This window comes from Corythoichthys intestinalis, chromosome 16 (genome assembly GCF_030265065.1).
Source record: "Corythoichthys intestinalis isolate RoL2023-P3 chromosome 16, ASM3026506v1, whole genome shotgun sequence".
In the NCBI taxonomy this organism is placed as follows: domain Eukaryota; kingdom Metazoa; phylum Chordata; class Actinopteri; order Syngnathiformes; family Syngnathidae; genus Corythoichthys; species Corythoichthys intestinalis.
In genome coordinates, this window is record NC_080410.1 from 16,292,299 (window position 1) to 16,317,397 (window position 25,099).

General features: G+C 38.3%; 1 protein-coding gene across 3 annotated transcripts in view; it reads left to right on the plus strand.

The window, feature by feature from the left end:
* LOC130931877 (myosin-10-like) overlaps positions 1–25,099 on the plus strand; it is an 81,370-nt gene that overhangs the window by 34,658 nt on the left and 21,613 nt on the right. For 2 of the 3 annotated variants that reach the window (XM_057861052.1, XM_057861053.1), the window contains exons 5-23: positions 949–1,051; positions 1,371–1,400; positions 7,486–7,578; positions 8,484–8,547; positions 8,823–8,921; positions 9,561–9,704; positions 12,074–12,169; positions 14,277–14,395; positions 14,487–14,639; positions 14,718–14,891; positions 14,972–15,145; positions 16,872–16,986; positions 20,160–20,353; positions 20,961–21,082; positions 21,223–21,292; positions 21,367–21,527; positions 22,188–22,296; positions 22,414–22,545; positions 22,619–22,825. In XM_057861052.1, the coding sequence (XP_057717035.1) occupies positions 949–1,051; positions 1,371–1,400; positions 7,486–7,578; positions 8,484–8,547; positions 8,823–8,921; positions 9,561–9,704; positions 12,074–12,169; positions 14,277–14,395; positions 14,487–14,639; positions 14,718–14,891; positions 14,972–15,145; positions 16,872–16,986; positions 20,160–20,353; positions 20,961–21,082; positions 21,223–21,292; positions 21,367–21,527; positions 22,188–22,296; positions 22,414–22,545; positions 22,619–22,825 (2,359 nt within the window). The remainder of the gene's footprint in view (positions 1–948; positions 1,052–1,370; positions 1,401–7,485; positions 7,579–8,483; positions 8,548–8,822; positions 8,922–9,560; positions 9,705–12,073; positions 12,170–14,276; positions 14,396–14,486; positions 14,640–14,717; positions 14,892–14,971; positions 15,146–16,871; positions 16,987–20,159; positions 20,354–20,960; positions 21,083–21,222; positions 21,293–21,366; positions 21,528–22,187; positions 22,297–22,413; positions 22,546–22,618; positions 22,826–25,099) is intronic. The other variant, XM_057861054.1, reaches the window with a different exon arrangement.

The window sequence follows — 25,099 nt, forward strand, 5'->3', positions numbered from 1 at the left end:
TCTTGCATCATCTGCTCTCATGCTGAGCTATTCCCCTTTCAATCCCTACTTCTTATTCACTCACCCTGAGACGGTTAACAGTGCCCGTCATCTTGTCATTTGCAGTAGATTAAGATTCCTGCAAATAGCTTCTTGTGGCATCCACCCAGCTGTGTTTTGTTTAGAACTCTGCCATAATCATCTATAGCACAACATACAGGAGCAGCTGCATTTCCAATCAACTATTATATGTTTATTTGTGTCTATTTGCTGCATATTGAACACTCTTTTTAGTTGAGGTTTAGGCTGTGTGCCCCTCCAGACTGCTCCCGCTGCATTTATCACGGATTGGGAGTTGCCTCTAGTTTGCACCCGCTTGTGTTCCAATGTGAAATATCAGTTAGTAAAATACTCTTTTATGGGGATGTTGAGTAAACTGTCTGGTAAAGATTGTGGTGATATCCAGAAAAATATTCTGACATTTTTTCTTACTCATTCACTACTATGAAAATATAAAGCCAAACTAGATGTTATGACCTACATTGCCATGTCTGCATTCGGCCTTTGCGGGCTCAACCTTTTGCATCTAAGTGCAGTGAAGCTAATAACCAGCTTGACTAAAGCCACTGGTATGTTGCCGCATCTAGAACTGCTCGACTGCTTTCTGTCTTGGCCATCGTTTTCCAAGCTCTGGGACCTGACTTTGAGATGGTCCTCTCTGAACACAGCTATAATTAGAATCTGGCTTGAAAGATATGCTGGAAATTTTGGTGACTGGCCCATAAAACCACTTGCTGTGCTGATAAACCATTTTAGCGGATGGGTGAATGCATAAAAAATGCATGGCGCTGTTGTTCACCTTCTCCCATTGATACTTCTACTATTTTGTGTCTTTACTGCACCTTGACAAAACTGACTCAAAACTGACTCATTTACACCATATATCCACAATGTGCAATTTGCTTTCAGAGGTGAATCAGGCGCTGGAAAGACGGAGAATACAAAGAAAGTGATCCAGTACCTGGCCCATGTTGCCTCCTCGCACAAAGGACGCAAAGACCACAACATTCCAGTAAGAACCCCACTCAGACTACCATTACACAAGCTTTTGTTTTCCCTTTCCCCTCCTCGCTTTTCTTCCTCTATCATCCATCCTCGCTCTCTGACTTCTAAATTGAATGGTCGTGTTGACTATATTATTACACTATAGTGAAAGATGAATGGATAACCTAGTTTGCATATTTTGCTGAATAGGAATCCCACGCTAATGAACCGCCAACTTAATAGATTTGTATGTAGCTTGTTCCTGCTTCATGCCATGCAAAGGCAGTGTTTGTGGGAGCTCGGCTTGTCTGACATAACACTTGCATTTGTTTATCCATAACAAACAGCCAGAATCTCCCAAAGCATTCAAGCTACAGGCAAGTGCATCTACCGCTATCTCAATTATGTTATCATTTGTGCGTGTGTGTTTGCATGCCCTTATCGCCAAATATCCACCATTTATATGACAACTTTGCATGAGTAATCAAAGCCTCGTTCTGCTCCATTGTTCATGGTGTACAGTATTTGTTTGTTCTGGCATAGCTTCCTTATGGGATTATTTGAGGTCCAGTAAATCTGCCATGAAATCAACAATTGGATGAAATTATTATACACCAGAATAGGATTTTAGTAGAAACACATGTCAAATGTGCTTTAAGAAATATGTCTTGTCCTATTGCATTCAGTAATATTTGTCATTTCTGTATTTTTGATATCAGTAGGATTCTTACTGTCTCATTTGAAGCTACTGTAGTAGTGGCTATGATGTACAGTTGTGGTCAAAAGTTTACATACACTTTTGAAGAACATAATGTCATGGCTCTCTTGAGTTTCCAGTTATTTCTACAACTCTGATTTTTCTCTGATAGAGTGATTAGAACAGATACTTCTTTGTCACAAAAAACATTTATGAAGTTTGGTTCTTTTATGACTTTATTATGGGTGAACAGAAAAAAGTGATCAAATCTGCTGGGTCAAAAATATACATACAGCAGCGCTAATATTTGGTAACATGTCCCTTGGCCATTTTCACGTCAATTAGGCACTTTTTGTAGCCATCCACAAGCTTCTGGTTGAATCTTTGACCACTCCTCTTGACAGAATTGGTGCAGTTCAGTTAAATTTGATGGCTTTCTGACATGGACTTGTTTCTTCAGCATTGTCCACAAGTTCTCAATTGGGTTTAAGTCAGGACTTTGGGAAGGCCATTTGAGCCATTCCATTACCACTTTTGATGTGTGTTTGGGGTCATTGTCCTGTTGGAACACCCAACTGCGCCCAAGGCCCAATCTTCGGGCTGATGACGTTAGGTTATCTTGAAGAATTTGAAGGTAATCCTCCTTCTTCATTATCCCATTTTTACTCTCTGCAAAGCACCAGTTCCATTGGCAGCAAAACAGCCCCACGGCATAATACTACCACCACCGTGCTTGACGGTAGGCATGGTGTACTTGGGGTTAAAGGCCTCACCTTTTCTCCTCCAAACATATTGCTGGGCATTGTGGCCAAACAGCTTGATTTTTGTTTCGTCTGACCACAGAACTTTCTTCCAGAAGGTCTTATCTTTGTCCATGTGATCAGCAGCAAACTTCAGTCGAGCCTTAAGGTGCCGCTTTTGGAGCAAGGGCTTCCTTCTTGCACGGCAGCCTCTCAGTCCATGGAGATGCAAAACATGCTTGACTGTGGACACTGACACCTGTGTTCCAGCAGCTTCTAATTCTTGGCAGATCTGCTTTTTGGTGATTCGCGGTTGAATCTTCACCCTCCTGACCAATTTTCTCTCAGCAGCAGGTGATAGCTTGCGTTTTCTTCCTGATCGTGGCAGTGACAAAACAGTGCCATGCACTTTATACTTACAAACAATTGTTTGCACTGTTGCTCTTGGGACCCGCAGCTGCTTTGAAATGGCTCCAAGTGACTTTCCTGACTTGTTCAAGTCAATGATTGTTCAAGTCAATAATCACTCACAAGAAATTGCTAAATCGTGTTGCTGTATGTATATTTTTGACCCAGCAGATTTGATCACTTTTTCTGTTAACCCATAATAAAGTCATAAAAGAACCAAACTTCACGAATGTTTTTTGTGACAAAGAAGTATCTGTTCCAATCACTCTATCGGAGAAAAATCAGAGTTGTAGAAATAACTGGAAACATTATGTTCTTCACAAGTGTATGTAAACTTTTGACCACAACTGTATGTTTTGCAATGACCTGCGACCTGAGCTGACATTATCCATGGAGGATTTTTGTTTTTTTGGTATGGTTTGTTATTTACTTAAATGACCTTTAGTTACACTGGAGTATTATTATTAATAACGATATCTACATGAAAACATGCACTAGTCATATGTAGAGGCGTGCAAAATTTCCGATTCTTAGATTATTCGGGATTCGGCCGTGGAAGATTCGAGAACGATTCAAAAACATCCAAATTCCGATTATTGAATTATACCAGGTAGAACGGACGGAGAGTAAATATCATGTTCAACTCATGCCGCTAGATAAAAAAAACAATAATACCTGAGTGCGGCCGACAGCCGCTATAAACACCGCCCAGTTGCTAGTTGCTACAAACATAAGGCCACAATAATGCTACGGTAGATATCATATATAGGTATAACTAGATGCGACATGGCATATTTGCCGGCGTTAGTAAACAGCTGCCATCTTAAAGCAGGAGACTTTGCTGGAAGGCTCTATTGTAGTGAACCTAATTAACTTTTTATCTAAAATACTCCTAAATCGGCAAAATCTTGTCTTGAATCTATTTTTAAATGGTGAAACAGTTTTAAAACTTTCACATGTCGAAAGTAGACAGAAGGGAAATTATGGAATAACTGGAGCAATTTTAACAACTTTAACGGTTGATTCACAACATTAAATTGAATGTAGTTTAAAGCTGCTGATACACAATGGGGACTTGAGTATTTTCTTTACCGTAATTTCTGGACTATTGGGCGCCCGTGATTACAAGCCTCACCCAGTACATTTTTAAAGGAAAAAACATTTTGTACATACATAAGCCTCTCCTGGCTATAAGCCGCGTGTGCCCACTTAGTAACATGAGATATTGACAAAGAAATACACACAGTTTTCAATATTTTAATCACACACCTTAACTTTTCGTTCCAAACAGCGCCAGCAAACAGCAGTTATATAGCAGCGGTACGGAAGTTACATAGCATCAGCACAGCGGTACAGCACAAATTGGGCTGGTTATTATAAACATAAAAGTCTTTGTTAGCAATCTTCATCTTCCTCCTGTGCACTCAAACCATGGAAGTCTTCAGCCTCAGTGTCAGATATGAAGACACTCAGATACACTTCGCCACGCACCTACTCAGTCTCTCCTTCGCCGTCACCTTCAATGTCTCCCATAATGAGGCAAATGCACTCCTGAGCTTGTGCCGTCCTCTTCGGCACGCAGCAGACTGGCCCCTCGAAACCCGTTGGTGATGGCGGACTTCTTTCACACTGCTTCACGCTGCCAGGCTCCCCCAGCATACCTGTGCAATAGCTGCTCTTCGTATGAGGCGAGTCTTGGCAAAAGATCTCTCGCCGCGAGTCGTCAAAACTTCCCATACAACTCGGATGGCCAATTTAATTTTTTTCTATCGTTCTCCATGATGCAGATCTGCCAATTCTACCCGTGCACAAAGACGAGGGTCCGCCACCTCTATTGATATACAACGCACAAAGTTAAACCACCGGTCATAGTGCAAACAAGCGTCTTCCTCGACACTTGTATTCCACGTGTCTCACTCTCACATTCCATGCTCGAGCGCCCCGGGCGGCCGTCAGAAAAATGCACAAATTGGCCGCATCATTGCACACGCCGCAGGATCCAAAATGAGGGAAAAAAGTAGCGGCTTGTAGTCCGGAAATTACGGTACTGTTATAACTGTTAACTTGAGACTGAAATTGTAGTTTGGTTAAGCCTGACAGGATTTTTGAACAATTTTAGAACTGATATACGAAACGATAAAAACAGCTAATAGCTGGGGGTGGTGCATCAATAATCGATTTATAATCAAATCGTAGCCTCTGAATCGTAATCGAACCGTTAGGTGCCCAAAGATTCCCACCTCTAATCATATCAATGATTTCTTACAATAATTATCAAGAATAATTTAAAGATTCATAGAGTGAAGAAAGTGAATTGGTTGTTAAAAAACCTTGGTTTCAGTACAAGTGGAATTAAGAAAGTCTTATTTGTTGTAGATGTTGTTATAACCATTTTCTAACCCCCCAAACCACCACCAAAAATATAGAAAAAAACAGGGAAAGGGTTCCTTGTCTGCTGCTTGATTATTAAATATATTGTGATTCGGTCACTGTGAAAAAGTAACTATAAACTTAACTTACTTCCCCTGCCATAAGTCTGACCTCCATCATTCGGCGGTCCTTCTGCAGCACATTATGGCTCCCTCTGAGCAAAGGCCAGAGGAATGTGGACACAGCGACTGAGGGGAGAGTGTGGTAGGGGGTGAGAATATGAGGTAGTGGAGAAACACACCAAATCGCTTGGGAATGCCTTTCTATTTTGAAGTTGTACATGTGGTTATTTTTTTAGCTATAGTTAGCTTCAAAAGATACTGTGACTGATACTGTAATTATTTAGCTTATACAGTACTCCAAATCACAACTTTTGGAGTTTAGTTGACACAATGGCACTACGGGATTCATTTTGTGCCAATGTTTTTTGTGCCCAGAACACAGGTCCATTGTGCTTGAATCACATTTAAATTGGAACGTGTTATCATAAATGATTGGATGAGACCCATTGGAATACATTGTGCTTGTCAACAATCATTAATTTCTAGCCAGTACATCTTGTCTGGCTACAAATGAAACATTTGCTGTTTGACTTTGATATAATCAGATTATTCCAAATGTGCAATTTAAAAAATATATATATTTGTCTTTGCCACAGATCAGTAAATCAGTATTTCCTTTCATTTGCAGTTTTTTTGTTGTTGTAACCCATTCCTGAAAGGTTCAAAGTATTGAAAGTATTTCCATGTTTGTGTTCTGGACCACATGCAGCATCTGCTCAAATACGTATTCTGAATTTAATATGGAGGAAAGCAGGTGTAAGAGAATGTCCTAATTTTCAACTATTGATCAACATGAGTCTCGCTTTTATTGTGCTATTATGTCTGTGTAGTAACAGTATACACAAGGAATAATAATATGTATATTGTACCGTATTGGCCCAAATATAAGACGGCCCTGATTATAAGACGACCCCCTCTTTTTCAAGACTCAAGTTTGAAAAAAAGACTTTTTGAACACCAAATTAATTTTTATACAGAAAATACTTACAGTACATCCGAAACAAATGATTATAACAATATATTTGAGAGAAAAAGCATGTTATTTTGCCTTTTTCAAATCTTAATATCTGAACATTTAATGTAAACTAAAGTACAATCACATTCGTAAACGAATGGCTTCTGGTTTTTAAAATGTAAATAAACCAATTTATTGTGATGAAACAACAAAATTGCAATAACTGCATTAACAATCAAAGTGAAGTCTAACTAACTGTAGTCTTGAAACAAATCTGAATAAGGAAAAACATTGCAATAAAATAATGCAAACTGGTTAAACTAAAAAGAATAGCTGAGATCTGTCATGACAGAACATCGCTTCAATGATATCTGGTGCCATCTAGCGTCGTGAATGGGTATAAGGTCTAGACCACGAATATAAGACGACCCCCTCTTTTTCAGTGTTATTTCAATGCAAAAAACACTGTCTTATATTTGGGCCAATACGGTATTTACAAGTATATCTTACCAGTAGAATATATAGGGCAAAGTGCGCCGTTTCACGGCTTCACAACTATTTTTATATCTTGGCCTTCTAATCTTTTTGCATTCCCATGACAAAAATCACATCATCCTGGCAAAGTGGAAGCAAGTAGAGCAAGAAGCTGCTCTCTTATTTATAATATACTAGTAGTTTCCAATACCAGCAAAATATACAATACTAATCAATGTACAATCAGATGTTTTAGCCTCCTTGCACTTGCTTCCAAAATTGATTAGCGTTGTCTTTGAAGTTTTTCTATCAAAACCATGAGAAGCCTTGTTGATCCTCCAATCCCGAAGGAGTTTTGAGTCTAGTGCAGGTGTATTGATTGACCTCCTTTAGAATGTCTGGCTAGGAATGTACATGACATTGAATGTAATGCCTTTTAACACAATTGACAGTTACTTTAACTTATACATTGTAAGTATTTCTTATGTTGCATGTGTTGTTGGGTTTTTTTTTGTGTGTAAATCCAAACATTTTAACCCTCTACATTACATTACTCATACCTTGATGTTCACAAATGCAGTGTTTCACTGAATCATTTTTGCTTATGATTTTGGTGTTCCTTTTTATTATGTGATGAAGGCCTAAGAATTGTTGGCCAGCTAGATGACCTCTTACCTCGTGTTCTCTCTCATGCAGGGTGAGCTGGAACGCCAGCTCCTTCAGGCTAACCCAATACTGGAATCATTTGGTAATGCCAAGACAGTGAAAAATGACAACTCCTCTCGCTTTGTGAGTTCACCCTTTTTGCACAGACGATCTTTATTTTGACTCCAGTGCACATATGTTTACAATTCAATGAAAAGATTTACATTGGGGCTGCATCATCCATCAGTGTAGTTTACATTTGCTGAAACAGTTTACCATGAACGTACACCATTCATGCAATGGAATTGACATGCTCGTATTTACAATTTTGAAATCATTCAGTTGCATGGTGAGGAAGCGTCACTATCTTTTAGACTTGTAATATTTGAGCAAAAATAACTAGTATTATATAGTATTATAGTATGTATTTAAATTCTAAAATTTCAATGAGGAAAGATGGTTTGGGTTACAAGTGTTGGAGTTTTAAGAGTGATTTAGAACAATTCTAAATCTGATCTCAGGGCACTGCTATACTAAAATGTAAGCTCAATGTGTATTTTCAAATATTGTTACTGTAATTTAACCCCCCAAAATCTTTTGTCTAAATAGGTTTCCTGTGCTATTCCAAATTATGTGCTAAATTATCAAGTTGTTGTCAACACAAATTGTAATGTCAGTGACTCAGTTTATCTTAATAGAATCATGAATCGCAACAATTCGGGCAGTATTCAAAATATGTGGCCAAGTGTAACCACCATGAAACTCAATTCTTTATGAATCACAGCATGTGTGTGTGGGTTCCAGTTAAAAACACAGTAATGTCGTAGGGATAAAAGGAAAACAACCTGAAATTGAGATTTCCTTTTTCCCCTTGGAAGATTATCTTGGCATTTCCTAATTGAATGTAAAACGTTTGTTTTCTACTGCATTTGCCATTTGGAGCTACCTACACAAAAGGTTTAAGTAGCACTACTGAGTGGATGTTGAAAACTTTTCCCATTCAATTGAACTGTGATTTTTTACAAAAATATTGATCTTTCTTTCCACAGGGCAAGTTCATCCGAATCAATTTTGACGTTGCGGGCTACATTGTTGGGGCCAATATTGAAACCTGTATCCTTGAAGATAAATGCTGTTTGAAATCCACTTTGTTTTTTCCCCAGAAATAATTAGATGCGGCTTGGGCAAAAAGTTTTTTTGTTGCGAGATTATATATATAACAAAATGATTGACTGTAATTTTTTTGTAAAAATGCATAATGAACTCCCACTCTAAAGTTGCAATCCATAGTCTGTGTAATGTCATCTAGTAGTTTCTACAGCACTGGCAAAGTTAGTAGCTTGATTCTCGTTCTACTTGCACTGTTAGTTCTTGACAGCAGTGGTCAGACCTTCTGGAGAAGTCACGGGCAATCAGACAGGCCAAAGATGAGAGAACTTTCCACATTTTCTACCGCTTGCTGGCAGGAGCCGGAGAGCATCTCAAAAGTGAGTTTAATTCTCTAGCCAGCATCAGTCATAGTAATTGTATTTACTCCCGGCAAGAATAAGAGCCCTTAAGAAATCTGGTTTGCATCAACTTTTAATTTTGCGCATCCTTAGCTTTTTTCTTTCATTCCCAAAGAAATGTCTGTTCCAATATATTTTGGAAACAAGTACCGCTGTTTTATTTTTATAGCAGTTTTCAAAGTGTCAGATGTGTCTTCAGGGGAGGCATCAGCTTGAGCAGCAGCCATGTTTAAAGTGAAAAATAATACATTACACAAAAATGTTTATTTGCTTCATTGCCTTTTACAATGATAGACGTCTAATCATGTAGCACTTTTCATCTGCTTACTGTGAATTTAAATTAATTTGTCACTCCTAGATGACCTATTCATTTATTTGGGAGGGGCGGCAGAAAATGAACATTCAATTGCCATCACTGGCAGCCAAGAATGAAAACAAAATTGACATACAGTGCTTACACCAATATGGATGGCTCTGGTAATATAATGATATACTGTAGTGTTTATGTAGTAGTCTGAGTCTCCCAGAATGTCATGCCATGCTGTAAAAGATTTGAAAAATGTTTTTTCATAATCCCAAAAGTAAATAGACACTAGACATCTTTTTCTCCTTTTGCAGCGGACCTGCTCCTCGAGGGTTTTAACAACTACAGATTCCTGTCAAATGGTAACATTCCTATTCCTGGCCAGCAGGACAAAGAAAATTTCCAGGAGACTCTAGAGGCCATGCATATCATGAGTTTCTCCCACGATGAGATTGTTTGTAAGTAGTAGCTCGAGTTACATATCTGTAGCTGTGTCCTCCAGTTGGAGTTAAAACTGATTAGAAGTATATACGCTCGAAGAAATTTTCTTTTATCCCAGATAATAGTTATAGGTGGTTTAAATACTTGACATGTTTCGGCGAACACTTCCACCTTCATCAGAGAAAGAAAAGAAAAGAAAGAAAAAAAAAAAAAAGAAAAATTCGACTACGGTATTTTTCGGACTATACGTCGCACCTGAGTATAAGTCGTACCAGCCAAAAAATGCGCAATGAAAAGGAAAAAAAACATATATAAGTTACACCGGAGTATAAGTCGCATTTTTGGGGGGAAATTTATTTGATAGAATCCAGCACCAAGAACAGATATGTCATCTTGAAAGGCAATTTAAAATACAATGGAGAACAACAGGCTGAATAGGTGTTCGGTATGCTAACATTACATGACGCTAGAAGTTAGACGGGCCTAAAAAATCCAGACTGGCCCGCCGCGATTAAAGCCCGATGCGGCCAGAGCCCGATCAATTACCTTGATTTGCTTGCCCGAGCCCGAAAAAAACAGAAATTTTATGTTTTATGCTGGAGGCACGAGCCCAAACAAAAAACAACCAAATTTTATGTTTTATTTGTGAGGACTCAGGAGAAGGAGGAAATGCGGGGATGCGATGCGTGGTTGCATTTTGTGTGATTACGTTTGTGATGATGCCGGTGCATTTATGCATAATGATAACAAATTAAAGCCTGTGTTTTGTAACAAATCTTCCCAGTTTAACAAGACTGTAAGATAGATATTCAATAAACATGTATATCTTTTCTATTTGTGTGTCTGTTCAAACAGGTGGATAGTGGATTTGACATTTATTTTAATCTCGAGTTGGCAGAAAAAAAAACGCAAGTTTTCTCAATGTTTAAATAGTCTGCATATTTTTATGATCATTAAAAATGCATTTACACAACGAAATAACGCTGGAAAAGTTTGTTAAATATATTTCTCGTATGAGACCAAAGTGCCATATTTGTTTACATTCAGCGAAGCCGACAGTTTTCCGTATAGCATCTTCAACAATCAATTTGAATCCTTTCCATGTCCCACTGCTACCGCAGTTGTTTGCTTTTTTATTCCCCTTGTCTTTAGTTTGTTTTTCACTCCTATAGCTGCTCCATATCGAAAAGGAAATACCAGGATGCTTGCGTAGGCCGCTATGGCGCAGGAGGGGAAGATTGAAAAGAGAGCGAGGAACGCACTGCGCCTTCTCTGTTTTATCCAAATGATTTATTTTATTTAACATCCATACATCGTTTTAGTATAAATATATAAAAAAAAGTTAGTGAGAGAGAAGTCGACCCGACCCGACCGTAAATAGTCACACATAAGTCGCTCGAGAGTAATAGGCGCACCCTCTGCCAAACTATGAAAAAAAACTGCGACTTATAGTCCGAAAAATACGGTAATCTATAATTGAATACAATACAAAATGAAGTCAATATAAGTACAGTGGTACCTCGACATACGATCGCTTCGACACACAATCTTTTCGACATCCAACATAAAATTTGACTCGCCATTTGTTTCTACATCCGACGACATGCTCGAAATACGACAACATGATAGCACCGCAGACGGACGCATGGCTGATTTTCTTGTGAGAGAAATCAACACAGGTTTCTAAAAGGTTGGTACAGGTGGTGAAACAAGGAAAAAGGTGACGCTTGGTGATGAAGATGTAGATGTGAATTATAGAAAAATATGAGCGCGGGGTGCGCATTCGTGAAAGGGCTTAACAGTACTTCTCCACGGTCCTCCTCGACCACCGTTCGCCAGTCTTTATAAGTTAAGTTGAGAATTATTATTGTGGTTACATAGCCAAAGAAATCGTCAGGTTTTTATCATTTATTTCAGAACTTATCCAACACAAAACGCCTGCTGTTCGCCGCAATTGACGGTGTACTCAAGAAAACATTGAAAGCGAAAGTTATCTCAACCGCACTGCTCCTCTCTCTGTCACGTCAGTCGCGTGGTATATTCAGGTACAGAAAAAAACTTCCGCTACATTAGAACCCGATTCGTTACATTATTAAAGGGAATAGTTATTATATTATTATTCCGATTTTTTTATTCATAATTTATGTATTTTGCTATGTGTAATTGCCATTTGTAATAGTACCAGCAGTATTTGTTAAGGATTTAGTGTAGGTTTTTGGGCTGTGGAACGAATTAATGGAATTCTTATGGGGAAATCCTACTCGACATACAACTATTTTGACTTACAGACAAGATCCTGGAACGAATTAACTTCGTATGTAGAGGTACCACTGTATATACAGTACATTATCTTATAATAATTTGTGTTTTTTCCAATACTTGTCAGGCATGTTGAAGGTCGTCTCAGCAGTGTTGCAATTTGGCAATATTGTTTTCAAGAAAGAGAGAAATACTGATCAAGCCTCCATGCCAGAAAATACAGGTAAGCTTGCAATAAAACGCATACCCGCACATCAACAAATGAGAAATGTCCTTTCAGCTTTCACCACAACAGATGGTAGAAACCATCTTGCCCATATCCACAAATATGACACTAAAACAAAAAGTTGGATTGTGTTCTTGGTATTTGATAATGTGATTTTCTGATCAATCCTTCAGAGGTGTTGACAGACAACATGTTTGAGTGTCAGCATGATCCAATATCCCTGCTGAAGTTATCTGTGTAAGATTCAATCACTGACAGAAAAATAATTGTCCTGTTTTTCATCCACATTTTTCTCTTAATCATTGAATTATTGTTATTAACCATTTATTGGCAAGTGACTTCTTTTGGTTAAAAAAACAAGGTGAGGACCTAGCATTCACATACATAGACATCACATTATGATGGGCTATAATATTGTGGCCTTCATGAACATGACAAGGTGATGTCCTTTTATGTGGATTTATGTACTAGGGGTGTGACAAAATATGGAAATGGTGATATATAGTGATGCTTTGTATCCTAAACTGTTACCGATACGCTCATGCCAAGAAATGAGTTATCGTTTTAAAAAGGTGTCACTGTTTAAAAAAAATAAGTACCCAACACGTTGCTACCAAAATCTTCCACCATAATAGTGTCTCAGTTAACTCTATAGTTGCCACTGACGACCCTCGACTCCCAATCCATTAAAACTGGGAAGGGCGAAAGAACGTTCCTTTTACTCTTTCTGATTTCCGGGCCATTTACATGCCATGTTCTGTTCATTTTAGGGCATTTACAGGTCACTTCCTGTTTAGTTTGAGTCACTGCCTATTCATTCCTGGGTCACTTCCTGTTCTGTTACCCAAAATCAACAACAGGTGACCCATAAAATGCCACGAAATCAACCGGCGGTGACCCATAAAATTCCCCAAAATCAACTGGAAGTGACTGAAAATCAACAGATAATGAGCTGAAATGGCCCAAAATTACCTCTTTGCCTGCCATTAGCTGCCACTCACTGCCATAGAAGTGGGAGGAGCCCATTTGAATTGGGAGGTGCTCATTTGCTGCCACCCTCCCAGTTCAAATGGATTGGACTTCTATTAGAGAAAAACTTAGAGTAGAAAGATGAAGAAGGTTTGTTTTTCTGTATATCAGTGGATTTGTTGACTATTTTAGAATTATTTCCTAACCAACGTACTCATAATCATTGTATCACCATTTCATGAGATAATGTTTATCATGAGCTTTGTATCGCAAATCGTATCATATCATGAGGCACCAAGAGGTTCCCACCTCTAGTATCTACAGTGATCTCTCGCTGCTTCGCGCCCTCAGTCCATTGCAGAATTTGCTCAATAAAAAAATAAAAATAAATACAGGTTTTATTGAAAAATGTTCGGATATATGGATGTGTATATATATATATATATATATATATATATATATATATATATATATATATACATATATATATATATTACATATATCATAATTATTATATTTGGAGTGCTTAAAACCATTTGTAAATAATATACATATATGGCTTTTTTGTTTGTTTGTTCAATTATACTCTATATGTATCGCTTTCCAATGCAGTTAAATCAGGATAAATACATTGAACACACCAAAAAAAAAGTAATTAATTTTTAATGTAAATACGCTCCGCCTCTACTTCGCTGATTTTTTACTTTTACATGGGGGGAGGGGTTTCCCATTAACCGCAAAATGGATCACTGTATGTATATTTTTTTAATTTCATAGTATTAACTTATTGTTAATATATATAATATAACCTTGTGTTGAATTGTGCTATATAAATAAATTTGCCTTGCCTTGCCTTATTGCCTGTCATTGTCAGCTATTGACCATTTAAACTGAAATAACATAGTGTAAATGCTCAGATTTTGTGCCATTGACGGTGCGAGACGACATAATCCATTGCGACTGGGAAAGGCAAATGAACGAACGTCAAAATGGATTGGACGTCAAGCGGCGTCAATAGCAGCCAATGAGTGCCCTGTAAATGGTTAAATCCTGTCTGATTTATAGGTTTACTAATATGAAATGTACAATTACATTGTTAAATATGTTCAACCTTCCTGTTTCGTTGCTCTTTCAGCGGCACAGAAGCTTTGCCATCTGCTTGGAATGAACGTTATGGAGTTCACAAGAGCTATCCTCACTCCGAGAATAAAAGTAGGACGAGACTATGTACAGAAAGCGCAAACCAAGGAGCAAGTACGTTGCTATTCTCTGCTTGAAATATGTTGCAAAATGGTCTTTTTGTTCTGGCTCAAATGTATATTTACTGGATTTTTCTTATTGCAAGGCTGACTTTGCTGTAGAAGCTCTGGCAAAAGCTACATATGAACGACTGTTTCGTTGGTTGGTCCATCGCATCAACAAGGCCCTTGACAGGACTAAACGCCAGGGTGCATCTTTCATCGGCATTCTGGATATCGCTGGGTTTGAGATTTTTGAGGTGGCAATTCATCTCTTTTGTACACGCTGATGGTTTACTGACATTTTCACTGACTTCGGGCTCATGCTTCCTTTTAAGCTGAACTCATTTGAGCAGTTGTGCATCAACTATACCAACGAGAAGCTGCAGCAGCTGTTCAACCACACCATGTTCATCCTAGAGCAAGAAGAGTACCAAAGGGAAGGCATAGAGTGGAGCTTCATCGACTTCGGCCTTGATCTGCAGCCTTGTATCGAACTCATCGAGAGGCCGGTTGGTGCTCCTTGTTTGGATGCGATATATTTTCAAGATTTTTTTTCCTCGCATTGATGAAATAAACTCCATCTCCTCAGAATAACCCACCTGGTATTCTGGCTTTGTTGGATGAAGAGTGCTGGTTTCCCAAAGCTACAGACAAGACATTTGTGGACAAAGTTCTTCAGGAGCAAGGCACTCACACTAAGTTCCAAAAACCACGGCAACTCAAGGACAAAGCTGACTTTTGCATCATCCACTACGCAGGGAGGGTATGTAATTCTGTTTAAATACAGCACAACTTATTGAAGGCTTAAAAAGAACTATTATTCTACCATAGGTAGAAAGAAGAAAAACATATCAAATGACGACTACTTCCAAAAAATGTCACATTTCTTCGTGCCCTTGTGTCTGGCTAATGTTTTAAGGCGCATATTTTGATGAGTTACATCATTAGCGATATACAATAGCCCAGTTGTTGAACTGCCGCCACTGCTGCTGCTGCTGAAGGATTCTCACATCTGTTTCACATTGATGTGAGACTGATGGCTTCATGCAGCAATAGTTATATAACAGAGGTTTGCAGTTTTCACCTTTGCCTGGTACGCAGTCATCCGTGAATCGAAAACCATTGCCTACAGTACGTCATTCAATGCGGAGGCTTGTCAGTCAGAGCCGCTGATTTTAGAGCCTCTGGATTTTGAATTGGACTTCAATGTCATGCTCTCCATTCTTGCATTTGAACATATGACCATGTTGATGAGTATCATTCCAGCAACTGATACAGAGAAGATATTTCATTGAGTATTCAGTCCAGGAGCCAGCATTTCATTTCAACTTGTTCAAATAAATCCTCTGAGACAGTCGTACTGAAGAGAAAATATGTGCAAACAGTGTGAGTTTGTTTTCCGGGATTCTGATTAGACCCAGATGGGGAGCCGGCATTCCTCATCTCAGGTTCCTCACCGTGTCAATTACTTGGAATGTCGTGCTCTGATCTGGCACTTTTTTTAGTGTAGCGGGCATCCTGGTGTTACAGGCTAATCCAATTAACATAGCACGATCAAACAAGAGCTGACATGGTCCCTGACAAACAGCGTGACCTGTCAGTCAAATGAATGGAGTGGACGTGAACAAATTTGGTACTGTGCATTGATGCTGGGTGACATTTTGATACAAGCTCAGTTGTAGGGTATAGGGCAGAGGTGTCAATCTCCTATTTGTTGTGGAATAGATCATAGCTCTTGTTTTCATTTGGAGAGCCATCGTCTGCCACTGTTGATCAACTAAGTGAATTTCAAATTTGACAGTGTTTTCTGTTTTATTTATTTAATTTACTTTTTTCCAAAAACATTCAATCTTTTTAATGTTATAAGATCATGATTTTTAATTAAAATTGAGGGGGAGGTATTATTTTTATATTTTCCTTTTAAATATTTATATTCATTTTTCTTCTTTTTCCATTTACAGGCCCCGAACATTTTTTTAATCAAACAAATAGAAAATGGGATAAAAGTATTTTTTCTTATATAATTTTTATTAAATATTCATATAATTAACTATTCTTAAACAAAAAACGAGAATAACTTTCATTTTTATTTAAAAATGATTTAAAATGTATTTATTCATTCTACTATTTTTAAATAAGAAAAATGGTAAATATTCTCTGATTTAAATCTTTCATTGAGGACTACAGAAATTGTTTTTCAAATTTTATTTCAAACAGAGAAATAAAATAAAAATGCAGGCGAATGTCCATCATCTGTTGGTTTCAACCAAATGATTCTAGTCTTTATTAATTCAAATTTGGAGAGAAATCCTGAAATCCAACATGATTTACTTTCGTGGCCCATATAAAATCTGTGTTAGACCGCATTTGGCCCTCGAGCCTTGTGCTTTACACCTATGGTGTAGTCTAACACATAGTTTATGAGCACCACAAATGGAAGAGTTTTACAATCGTGGTCCAAATGACGCAGGACTGCTGTGTTTCTTCAGGTGGACTATAAAGCTGATGAATGGCTTATGAAGAACATGGATCCACTGAATGACAACGTGGCCACGCTGCTGCATCAGTCCACTGACAAGTTTGTGGCTGAACTTTGGAAAGATGGTGAGATATTTCCACATTTCCTATTTTGTCTCATTTGTGGATGAAATGATCAGTAGGAAAGAATACATAAAACGTAACAAGGGACTCAAAACGAAGTGAATGATTTTGAGAGTGATTTTGAAAATAGATGAATGATTACGTGGCGGAAAAAGTGGAAGAAATTGTCATATGTGTTTTGTGTGCTAAAAGTTTTAGCATGTTAACACTATCAGGGGGTTAATGTGATAGACTAAAATTGTGTACTCCTTTTTTAACTCACATTGCTGTCTTCTTTGTGTGTGCGTATGTGTGTGTGTTCGTGTGCACGCACGTGCTGTTGTAGACATTCAGACCTTTCAGAGAGCCTCTTTCTATGACAATGTGTCTGAGCTCCATAAAGCTCCAGGTGAACGATAATATCACATACTTTTGGCTCTTTCACATGCTCCATACCAAATCACTGATTCCCCATTCCGCATACGGCTGCTATGTGCACCACTTTAACTCTTTTGCTGCCATTGACCGCGATAGACGACCAATCCATTTGAAGTAGAAGGATGGCAGCGACTGAACGAATGCATTCGCTGTCAATCAGAGGTTGCGCTAGACATTTTCTTTGTCTGTCATTTTGACTGACAGTGTCATAAAAATCCGGTCATAATCTATTTTTACCCGTCACTTAAATTTTTAAAATGATAATGATGACATATTCAATAGTATTTAGTTTTCATTCATTTTTAATTAATATTATAACGCTTGCTTGGCGGCGAAAAATTAGACACGGAAGTCGTGGTATTTTTCTCCCTCTTTTTACTCTGCTTACCGCCAACAACACCAACAAAACAACAACTCCGCCCCCAAAGAAAAAGAGGCAACTATATAGACCCCAATCACCAACGTCACACAATGATCTTAATTGTGGTTGTCAGCCCAAAATCTTCTAAATATATATTAAATGCATCTTAGCAGATATAAAATGACTACTACATAGTCTGTGGTGATCGTTTGGTGCCCAGATTTCTTGTCGAATTACAGCAGTCCATCTCGCTCTCCTCTTAGGGTCTCTCAGAATACGGTAGAACTTCAAGTCTCTCCGTCTATCTTCTCTGTTACTGCAACCAACCGCCACACACGCCTTCACCATTTTGATTATTAATGTTAACGAGCAGAAAAACACGCCGTAATAGGAGGCATGTACGTAGCGGTAATGTGCAAACACGACGAGCTGACACACAATATGGCGGCTCCAGTCAGGGGGGCGGAGTTGTGACGTCATGTGATTGGGGTCTATACACAGGCAGCAATCTAGTCCACCAATTGGATGACGCGCTGGCACACCGGGTGCCCCAATAAGAACCTCGCGTTGATGTGTCAATCACGGTGCCGCCGCCAGACCCCGGTGACGCTACAATATTCTGACAGAATAGCCAACGACGTCATGCATTAAGAGAGACAATAGCTAATTAATATGCTCACTCGCCACCCTGTGGTCTGGGGTGTGAATTGCAACCTGTCAAAATGACGGACGGACTTCAGTTTTTTCCGTCACCGTTTTAGAAAAACGGTCAACGACGGAAAATATTCGGTTAACGCGACCCCTGCTGTCAATACTCCACTTCAAATGGATTGAACAGCTACTATCGTCAAACTCACTTTAATTCACAGTACGAGGATGAAAAGAGTCTCATAATTGGACGGCTATCATTGTCAGTGGCACTGAAAAAAGTTGAATGCTGTTGAATGCTTCGCATGGCCTCTTCCACTTCTTTTTATGTAACTGTTATTTTGTCATACTTTCCATGAAGAGTTCCTGTATTACTATTCCAAGTGTTACATTTCCAATTGCAAGCCTGTCAAACAGGTGGTGCACAACATGGAAATTTGGTTGTAAGAATACATCAGAAATATTGAATAGTATAGACATCTACAGTGATCCCTCACTACTTTGCGCTTCAAATTTCTCGCCCTCAGTCCATCGCGGATCTCTCCCCCCCCCCCCCCCCCCCTGCCAATTATAAAATAAATGATTAAATTCAGATGAGCTGTCCCGATCCAATCACGTATTCTCACTCTCCCTCCTGCTACTTTTTTTGGTCAGGCAGTGCACTGGATTTCCTTTTTAAAGTTAACAATAATTGAACAATGTTAAGGTTTGATCTTGCCAGAGATGCCTGGAAGCCGAAACTTCAAAGCTCTGCATGCGTCAATCATCGTTTAACTTGTTTAACAGTTGCTGTGGCAACTCATTGTGTGTAAATTGAGCAGATTTGAGTGGACTCACTCAATGAAGCATTTAATAAAGACAAGCTTTTTGTACTTTATTCTTGTTTAAAAAATAATTCAGTGGGACAGTCACATGTTTAAAGCTTATCATAATTATTACATTTGAAGAGCTTAAAATCATTTATTAAAATACATATATATATATAATATATATCCATAAGTTTTTATTTATTATTTTAATTTATTTTTTAGATTAAACATGTCTTATATGTATCTCTTTCCAATGCTAAATCTGAATAAATACATTGAACACACACAAAAAAAATATATTTTTTAAATTGCACACCCCCCCTTGAGCATGGGGTCAGAGGCGCTACTTTGCGGGTTTTCCCTTATCGCGGTGGGTTCTGGTTCCCATTAACCGGGAAAAACGAGGGATCACTATTTTTCAGGGAAAATGGATCATATGATGAAAATCAGTGAGTGGATGTAAAAACTTCTTTGAATGAAGTGAGGGGAAAAAGTAGCTACAATGAGGGAAAAAGTAGCTACAATGTGTATGCTATTGTAGAGTATTAGCTTGGATTATGACAGCTCTGAGGTCAAACCAGCTGAGAGGTTGTGGTCTCACTTGGTGGTTTTTACCAACACTGAAAAGGAATTATACACTTGCAGTACATACTTGCATCTTCATTCAATGTCCTGCATTTGGGCTTACTTTTGCTGTTATTATGCCAAATATTATAAATACAAGAAAACAATCCTTGATCTGTAGGATAAGCTAATCAAGTCTTTGACAGTTTATTACCTATTGTTGATGAATATGGAGCAGAAAATCTGAAAAAGTAGGCTTATTTTTCAAAGATTTTGAAGCCCAAATGTCCTCCAATTCCGAAACAAACCATTTAAAATGACACTTCATGTGTCAGATCATCTGTATTGTAACGATGTCACATATTTGTCATCACTAGTGGACCGAATCGTGGGCCTTGATCAAGTTGCTGGCATGAATGAGACTGCATTCGGCGCCGCATACAAGACTAAGAAGGGCATGTTCCGCACCGTGGGCCAACTGTACAAGGAGCAGCTGTCTAAACTGATGGCCACATTGAGGAACACTAATCCTAATTTCGTCCGCTGCATCATCCCTAACCATGAGAAACGGGTGAGTCACGACCTGGTCACCCTATTATAATGGTTCAATTTCTAATGCTTTTTAGATTCTGCCGTAACAGGCACAATTTTAGGTAAGCATGCATCTAGAATAATCAAATTAACTCTATCTGTCTGTCTGTCTAAAATGTATTTTTCAGTTTTAATGAATTGTTTGATTTATATTGTCAAAGGACAACACTAAAAAAATAAATATATTCGAAAAAATATTCTTTATGAAATTTTTTTTTTTTTTTTTGTAAATATTCTCTGATTTCTTTAGTCATCGATCTTTTAGTGAGGACGAAACTGTTACTCCAAGATAATTTTGACCAGAAACTTGAAGTTGATGCACTTTGTAGACCACACAAAATGATGTGGCAGGCCAGATTTGGCCCCTGGACCTTGAGTTTGACACCTTTGGAGTAGCGCGATAAATTGTGTAACTCTAATCTGACTAATGCCGTCCATTGAGTGTATATGGTACAGGTATAATGTCGAACTAGGGTTAAGGTTAGGAAACCAGTAAACCAAAGAGTTAGTCTTCAAGATAAAGTTAGCAATGAGGTAGATTTGATATTTTTAATATCCTGGTTTTGTTTTTTTTCTGCCTCCTTCAGGCTGGTAAACTAGATCCTCACCTTGTTCTGGACCAGTTAAGATGTAACGGTGTCCTGGAAGGGATCCGTATCTGCAGACAAGGTTTCCCCAACCGCATTGTCTTCCAAGAGTTCAGACAGAGGTACTTTACTTCAAACTACATTGCTTATGTTACATTGCAAATAATTTTGTTGTTTCAATAAAACGCTCGGTTTAAAAATGTGGGAGATAAAAATTCTGTTTGCTTAAGCACAATTTTTATCGGTCACTCCTTCTATCCAGATATGAGATTCTCACTCCTAATGCAATTCCCAAAGGCTTTATGGACGGCAAGCAGGCCTGCGAGAGAATGGTTGGTCAATAAACAATCCAATACTTTTTTTATTAGTTTTCATTAGCTATTAATTATGTCTTCTTTGTTTGTAGATCAAATCCCTGGAGCTTGACAACAACTTGTTTCGAATCGGCCAGAGTAAAATCTTCTTTAGAGCAGGCGTCTTGGCGCATTTGGAGGAAGAAAGGGACCTGAAGATCACAGACATAATTATTTACTTCCAGGCCACTTGTCGGGGATATCTGGCACGCAAGTAATGGTTGCACCTTCAACTTTGCTTTCTGTATAATTAATCGATATCAGTGGTGTCATTCTCGTCTGTCTAGTTTGGAGACGTTGTTGACCGAAAAATTGTTCAACTCTCCTTTTTTGAGCCTATTAACTCATTGGCTAAAAATGATGCCATTAGACTTCCAATTTTTAATTGGAAGGACGAATGAACGAATGTTCATGAAACATGGGTATGCACAGCCAGTCCGCCTAGCTCAAATGAAGTCGCAGACAATGAGTTAATAGCAAATATTATGTTTTTTTTTTTCTTTTAACTTTGCAAGGGGTATACGTTAAATTATCATTTTAATTTTTTTTTTCTTAAAATCTCTAAAACTGTGAATATTGTTTTTTTTTTTTTTTCAATGAATATTCCTTTTTTTTAATATTTTAATTAAAATAAAGTTAACTTTGTAAATTTTTAGATTGTGGAAAAACTAAATATTGTATGATTTTATTTTAGTGAGAAACATGAATTGGACGGACATGGTTTTACATTCACTTGCCACACAAAATGTAGCGACGGGCATGATTTGGCACCCAGGCTGCCAATTTGACACCTGTGATATATATATAAAGGATCATTTTTGTGGCTACCACATACCTGCTGCGTTTAATTATTTTCCCACACGTGTTGCTTTAGAGCCTTTGCCAAGAAACAACAGCAGCTCAGTGCACTGAAGGTTCTCCAAAGAAACTGTGCCGCATACCTGAAACTGCGTCACTGGCAGTGGTGGAGACTCTTCACTAAGGTGTGTTTTTCTAGTTGGATTTACACAGAATTCTTGGGCTAGTGACATAAACCAGCGGGATTCAACAAGATATTCCTCAGTACAATTTGACCGCTATCCATTACCCTCCAAATACAGGTGAAGCCCTTGCTGCAGGTGACCAGACAAGAGGAAGAAATGCAGGCTAAAGATGAGGAGCTAGTCAAGGTGAAGGAGAAGCAAACAAAAGTGGAGGGACAGCTGGTGGAGATGGAACGAAAACACCAGCAGGTCAGATATGTGTTGTAAATAATGCTCAAACCAGACATTTGTGTGATGCTAATTCAGTATTGTTTCTGTGTAGCTAATGGAGGAGAAAGGCATCCTAGCAGAGCAGCTGCAGGCAGAGACTGAGCTGTTTGCAGAGGCTGAGGAGATGAGAGCTCGCCTGGCTACCAAGAAACAAGAGTTGGAGGAGATCCTTCATGACCTGGAGTCCAGACTGGAAGAGGAAGAGGAGAGGGCTCAGGGCATGGTCAATGAGAAGAAGAAGATGCAATCCCATATTCAGGTGAGCACTGAAGATATAGAAATGATTACAAAAAACTACAAATTATATCATTTGAATTATACTTTAACTATCTGTGTGACGCCATGCACTAATTCACCGTTTTGTTATATTTTAAATGTGCATATTTCCTTAATCTGAGTCTGTTTGCTTAAATCTATATTTCTAAAACAATATGTTCGTAACAATGCATCTGCTTGCCTGTACAGGTTATCGTGTTTTTACAGTGTTTATACGGGTCATTAAAAAGCATTAAAAGTAATTAAATGGATTTAGTCAAAATTAAGGCCTGAAAAAGCATTAAACTAAATTTTTAATCCAGTAAAAATTATGTAAACTTGTAAATTTTTACAAAATTTTGGGGAGTTTTCTTATACTGTATTATCGGGTAGCCGATAATATCGGCCGATAAAAGCATTTTAAAATGATATCGGACAATATTGACCTTGGTTTCGGGCCAATATGCATGTGTCCTTCAAAGTGAATGTAAAAGTCTTCTGCCTTTGTACAAGGGCTGGTCACAGCTTAGCACAGCACTTATGCTTATTGACCATTGTCCAAACTAAAATGCTTACAATTTGTTATGTGAGCAGGAAATTAGCATTCATGGTGCAAAAATTAAATTAACAATAAATGATTGAAAAATAATGATACCTCATTACCATACCTTATTCACTGTGCTGAAGCTGTGTGCCTTTGTTGTTATTTTGAGCCAGAAGCACTGTGTGAGCCATATGTGATATGGCAGTGCCTTTTTGGCACTTTGCACTTGCACGTTCACGTGATCCAAAAAACTGATTCCTGGATTATTTTGATTTCAACAATAAATATAGAGGTGCAACATAGGCACCTTTTCCTTAACTTCAGTTAAAGTTCTTATTTTTCATATAATGGTTATTGGAAAACCTTGAAGTAGTTACATTAACGTTATTAATGTATCCAGTGGGGCATTACCATACAATTAGCCATAATATATTAAGTCCACGACCGTATATATCTGTATATGTTTGGTATCTGTATCGGATTTTTGGAGTTGGGCAATCGATTAAAAAGTCATTATAGGATAGGTCTACTTAAAATTTGTGTGTTTGAATCTATCTGCAGTCGGGCATGGGCATTAACTTTGTTTAAAGTGTTATTAAAAAGCATTAAATGAGAAATTTGCTGATAACTGTAGAAACCCTTTTTTTTGCACTTTTGACCCGTGTGAAAGTGCAAATTCACTAGAATTTGATGATTTTCAGCCCATTTTGGGATTCCCTTTAGAGGAAATTCTGAAAGCATTTTTACATTTTAACCAATAAATATATATAAATTGATTTCATAGGGCACTCATTGGCTGCCGTTGACGGCGCTAGACATCCAATCCATTCTGACTGGAAGAAGTCAAAATGGATTAGACGTCTAGTGCCATCAATGGTATGGTACTGAAGGATGAGTATTCACAGTCAGCCTTCCCAGGTTAGATGAATTGGACGTCTGCCTTTGTCAAAAAAATATATATAAATATATATATAAATTATTATTTTTTTAACTTTAGAGTGTTATTAGGAGCCATAATCAGAGTGTTTCTGTTATAATTTTAAATGTTTAATATTGGGCGGCACGGTGGCTGAGTGGTTAGCACGTCTGCCTCACAGTTCTGAGATCAAGGGTTCAATCCTGGGCTTCGGCCTTCCTGTGTGGAGTTTGCATGTTCTCCCTGTGCCTGCGTGGGTTTCCTCCAGGAACTCCGGTTTCCTCCCACATCCCAAAAACATGCATGGTAGGCTGATTGAACACTCTAAATTGTCCATAGGTGTGAGTGTGTGCGTGAATGGTTGTGTGTCTCCTTGTGCCCTGCGATTGGCTGGCAACCAATTCAGGGTGTCCCCTGCCTACTGCCCGAAGTTAGCTGGGATAGGCTCCAGCACCTCCGCAACCCTCGTGAGGAATAAGCGGCATGGAAAATGAATGTTTAATATTGTTTTTTAGTAATAGTTTATTCATCTGGAATTTTATTTTTTCATTAAAAAAATATCTAAAATATGTACTGTATGTATATACTGTATATAAGAAATGGCTAGCACGAAACTTCTTACATCTTAACGAGAGCAAAACTGAATATATTACAATTGGCACACCTTCCATGATGAATGCCCTTGAGCCCAACACTGGCGCAATGGCTCCCTTTGTTAAGACCTGTGTTAAAAATCTCGGAATACTATTCGATAACAGTCTATACTGTAAAAAACAGATTAGTTCTGTTGTAAGAGCAAGTTTCTTCCAGCTCCGTCT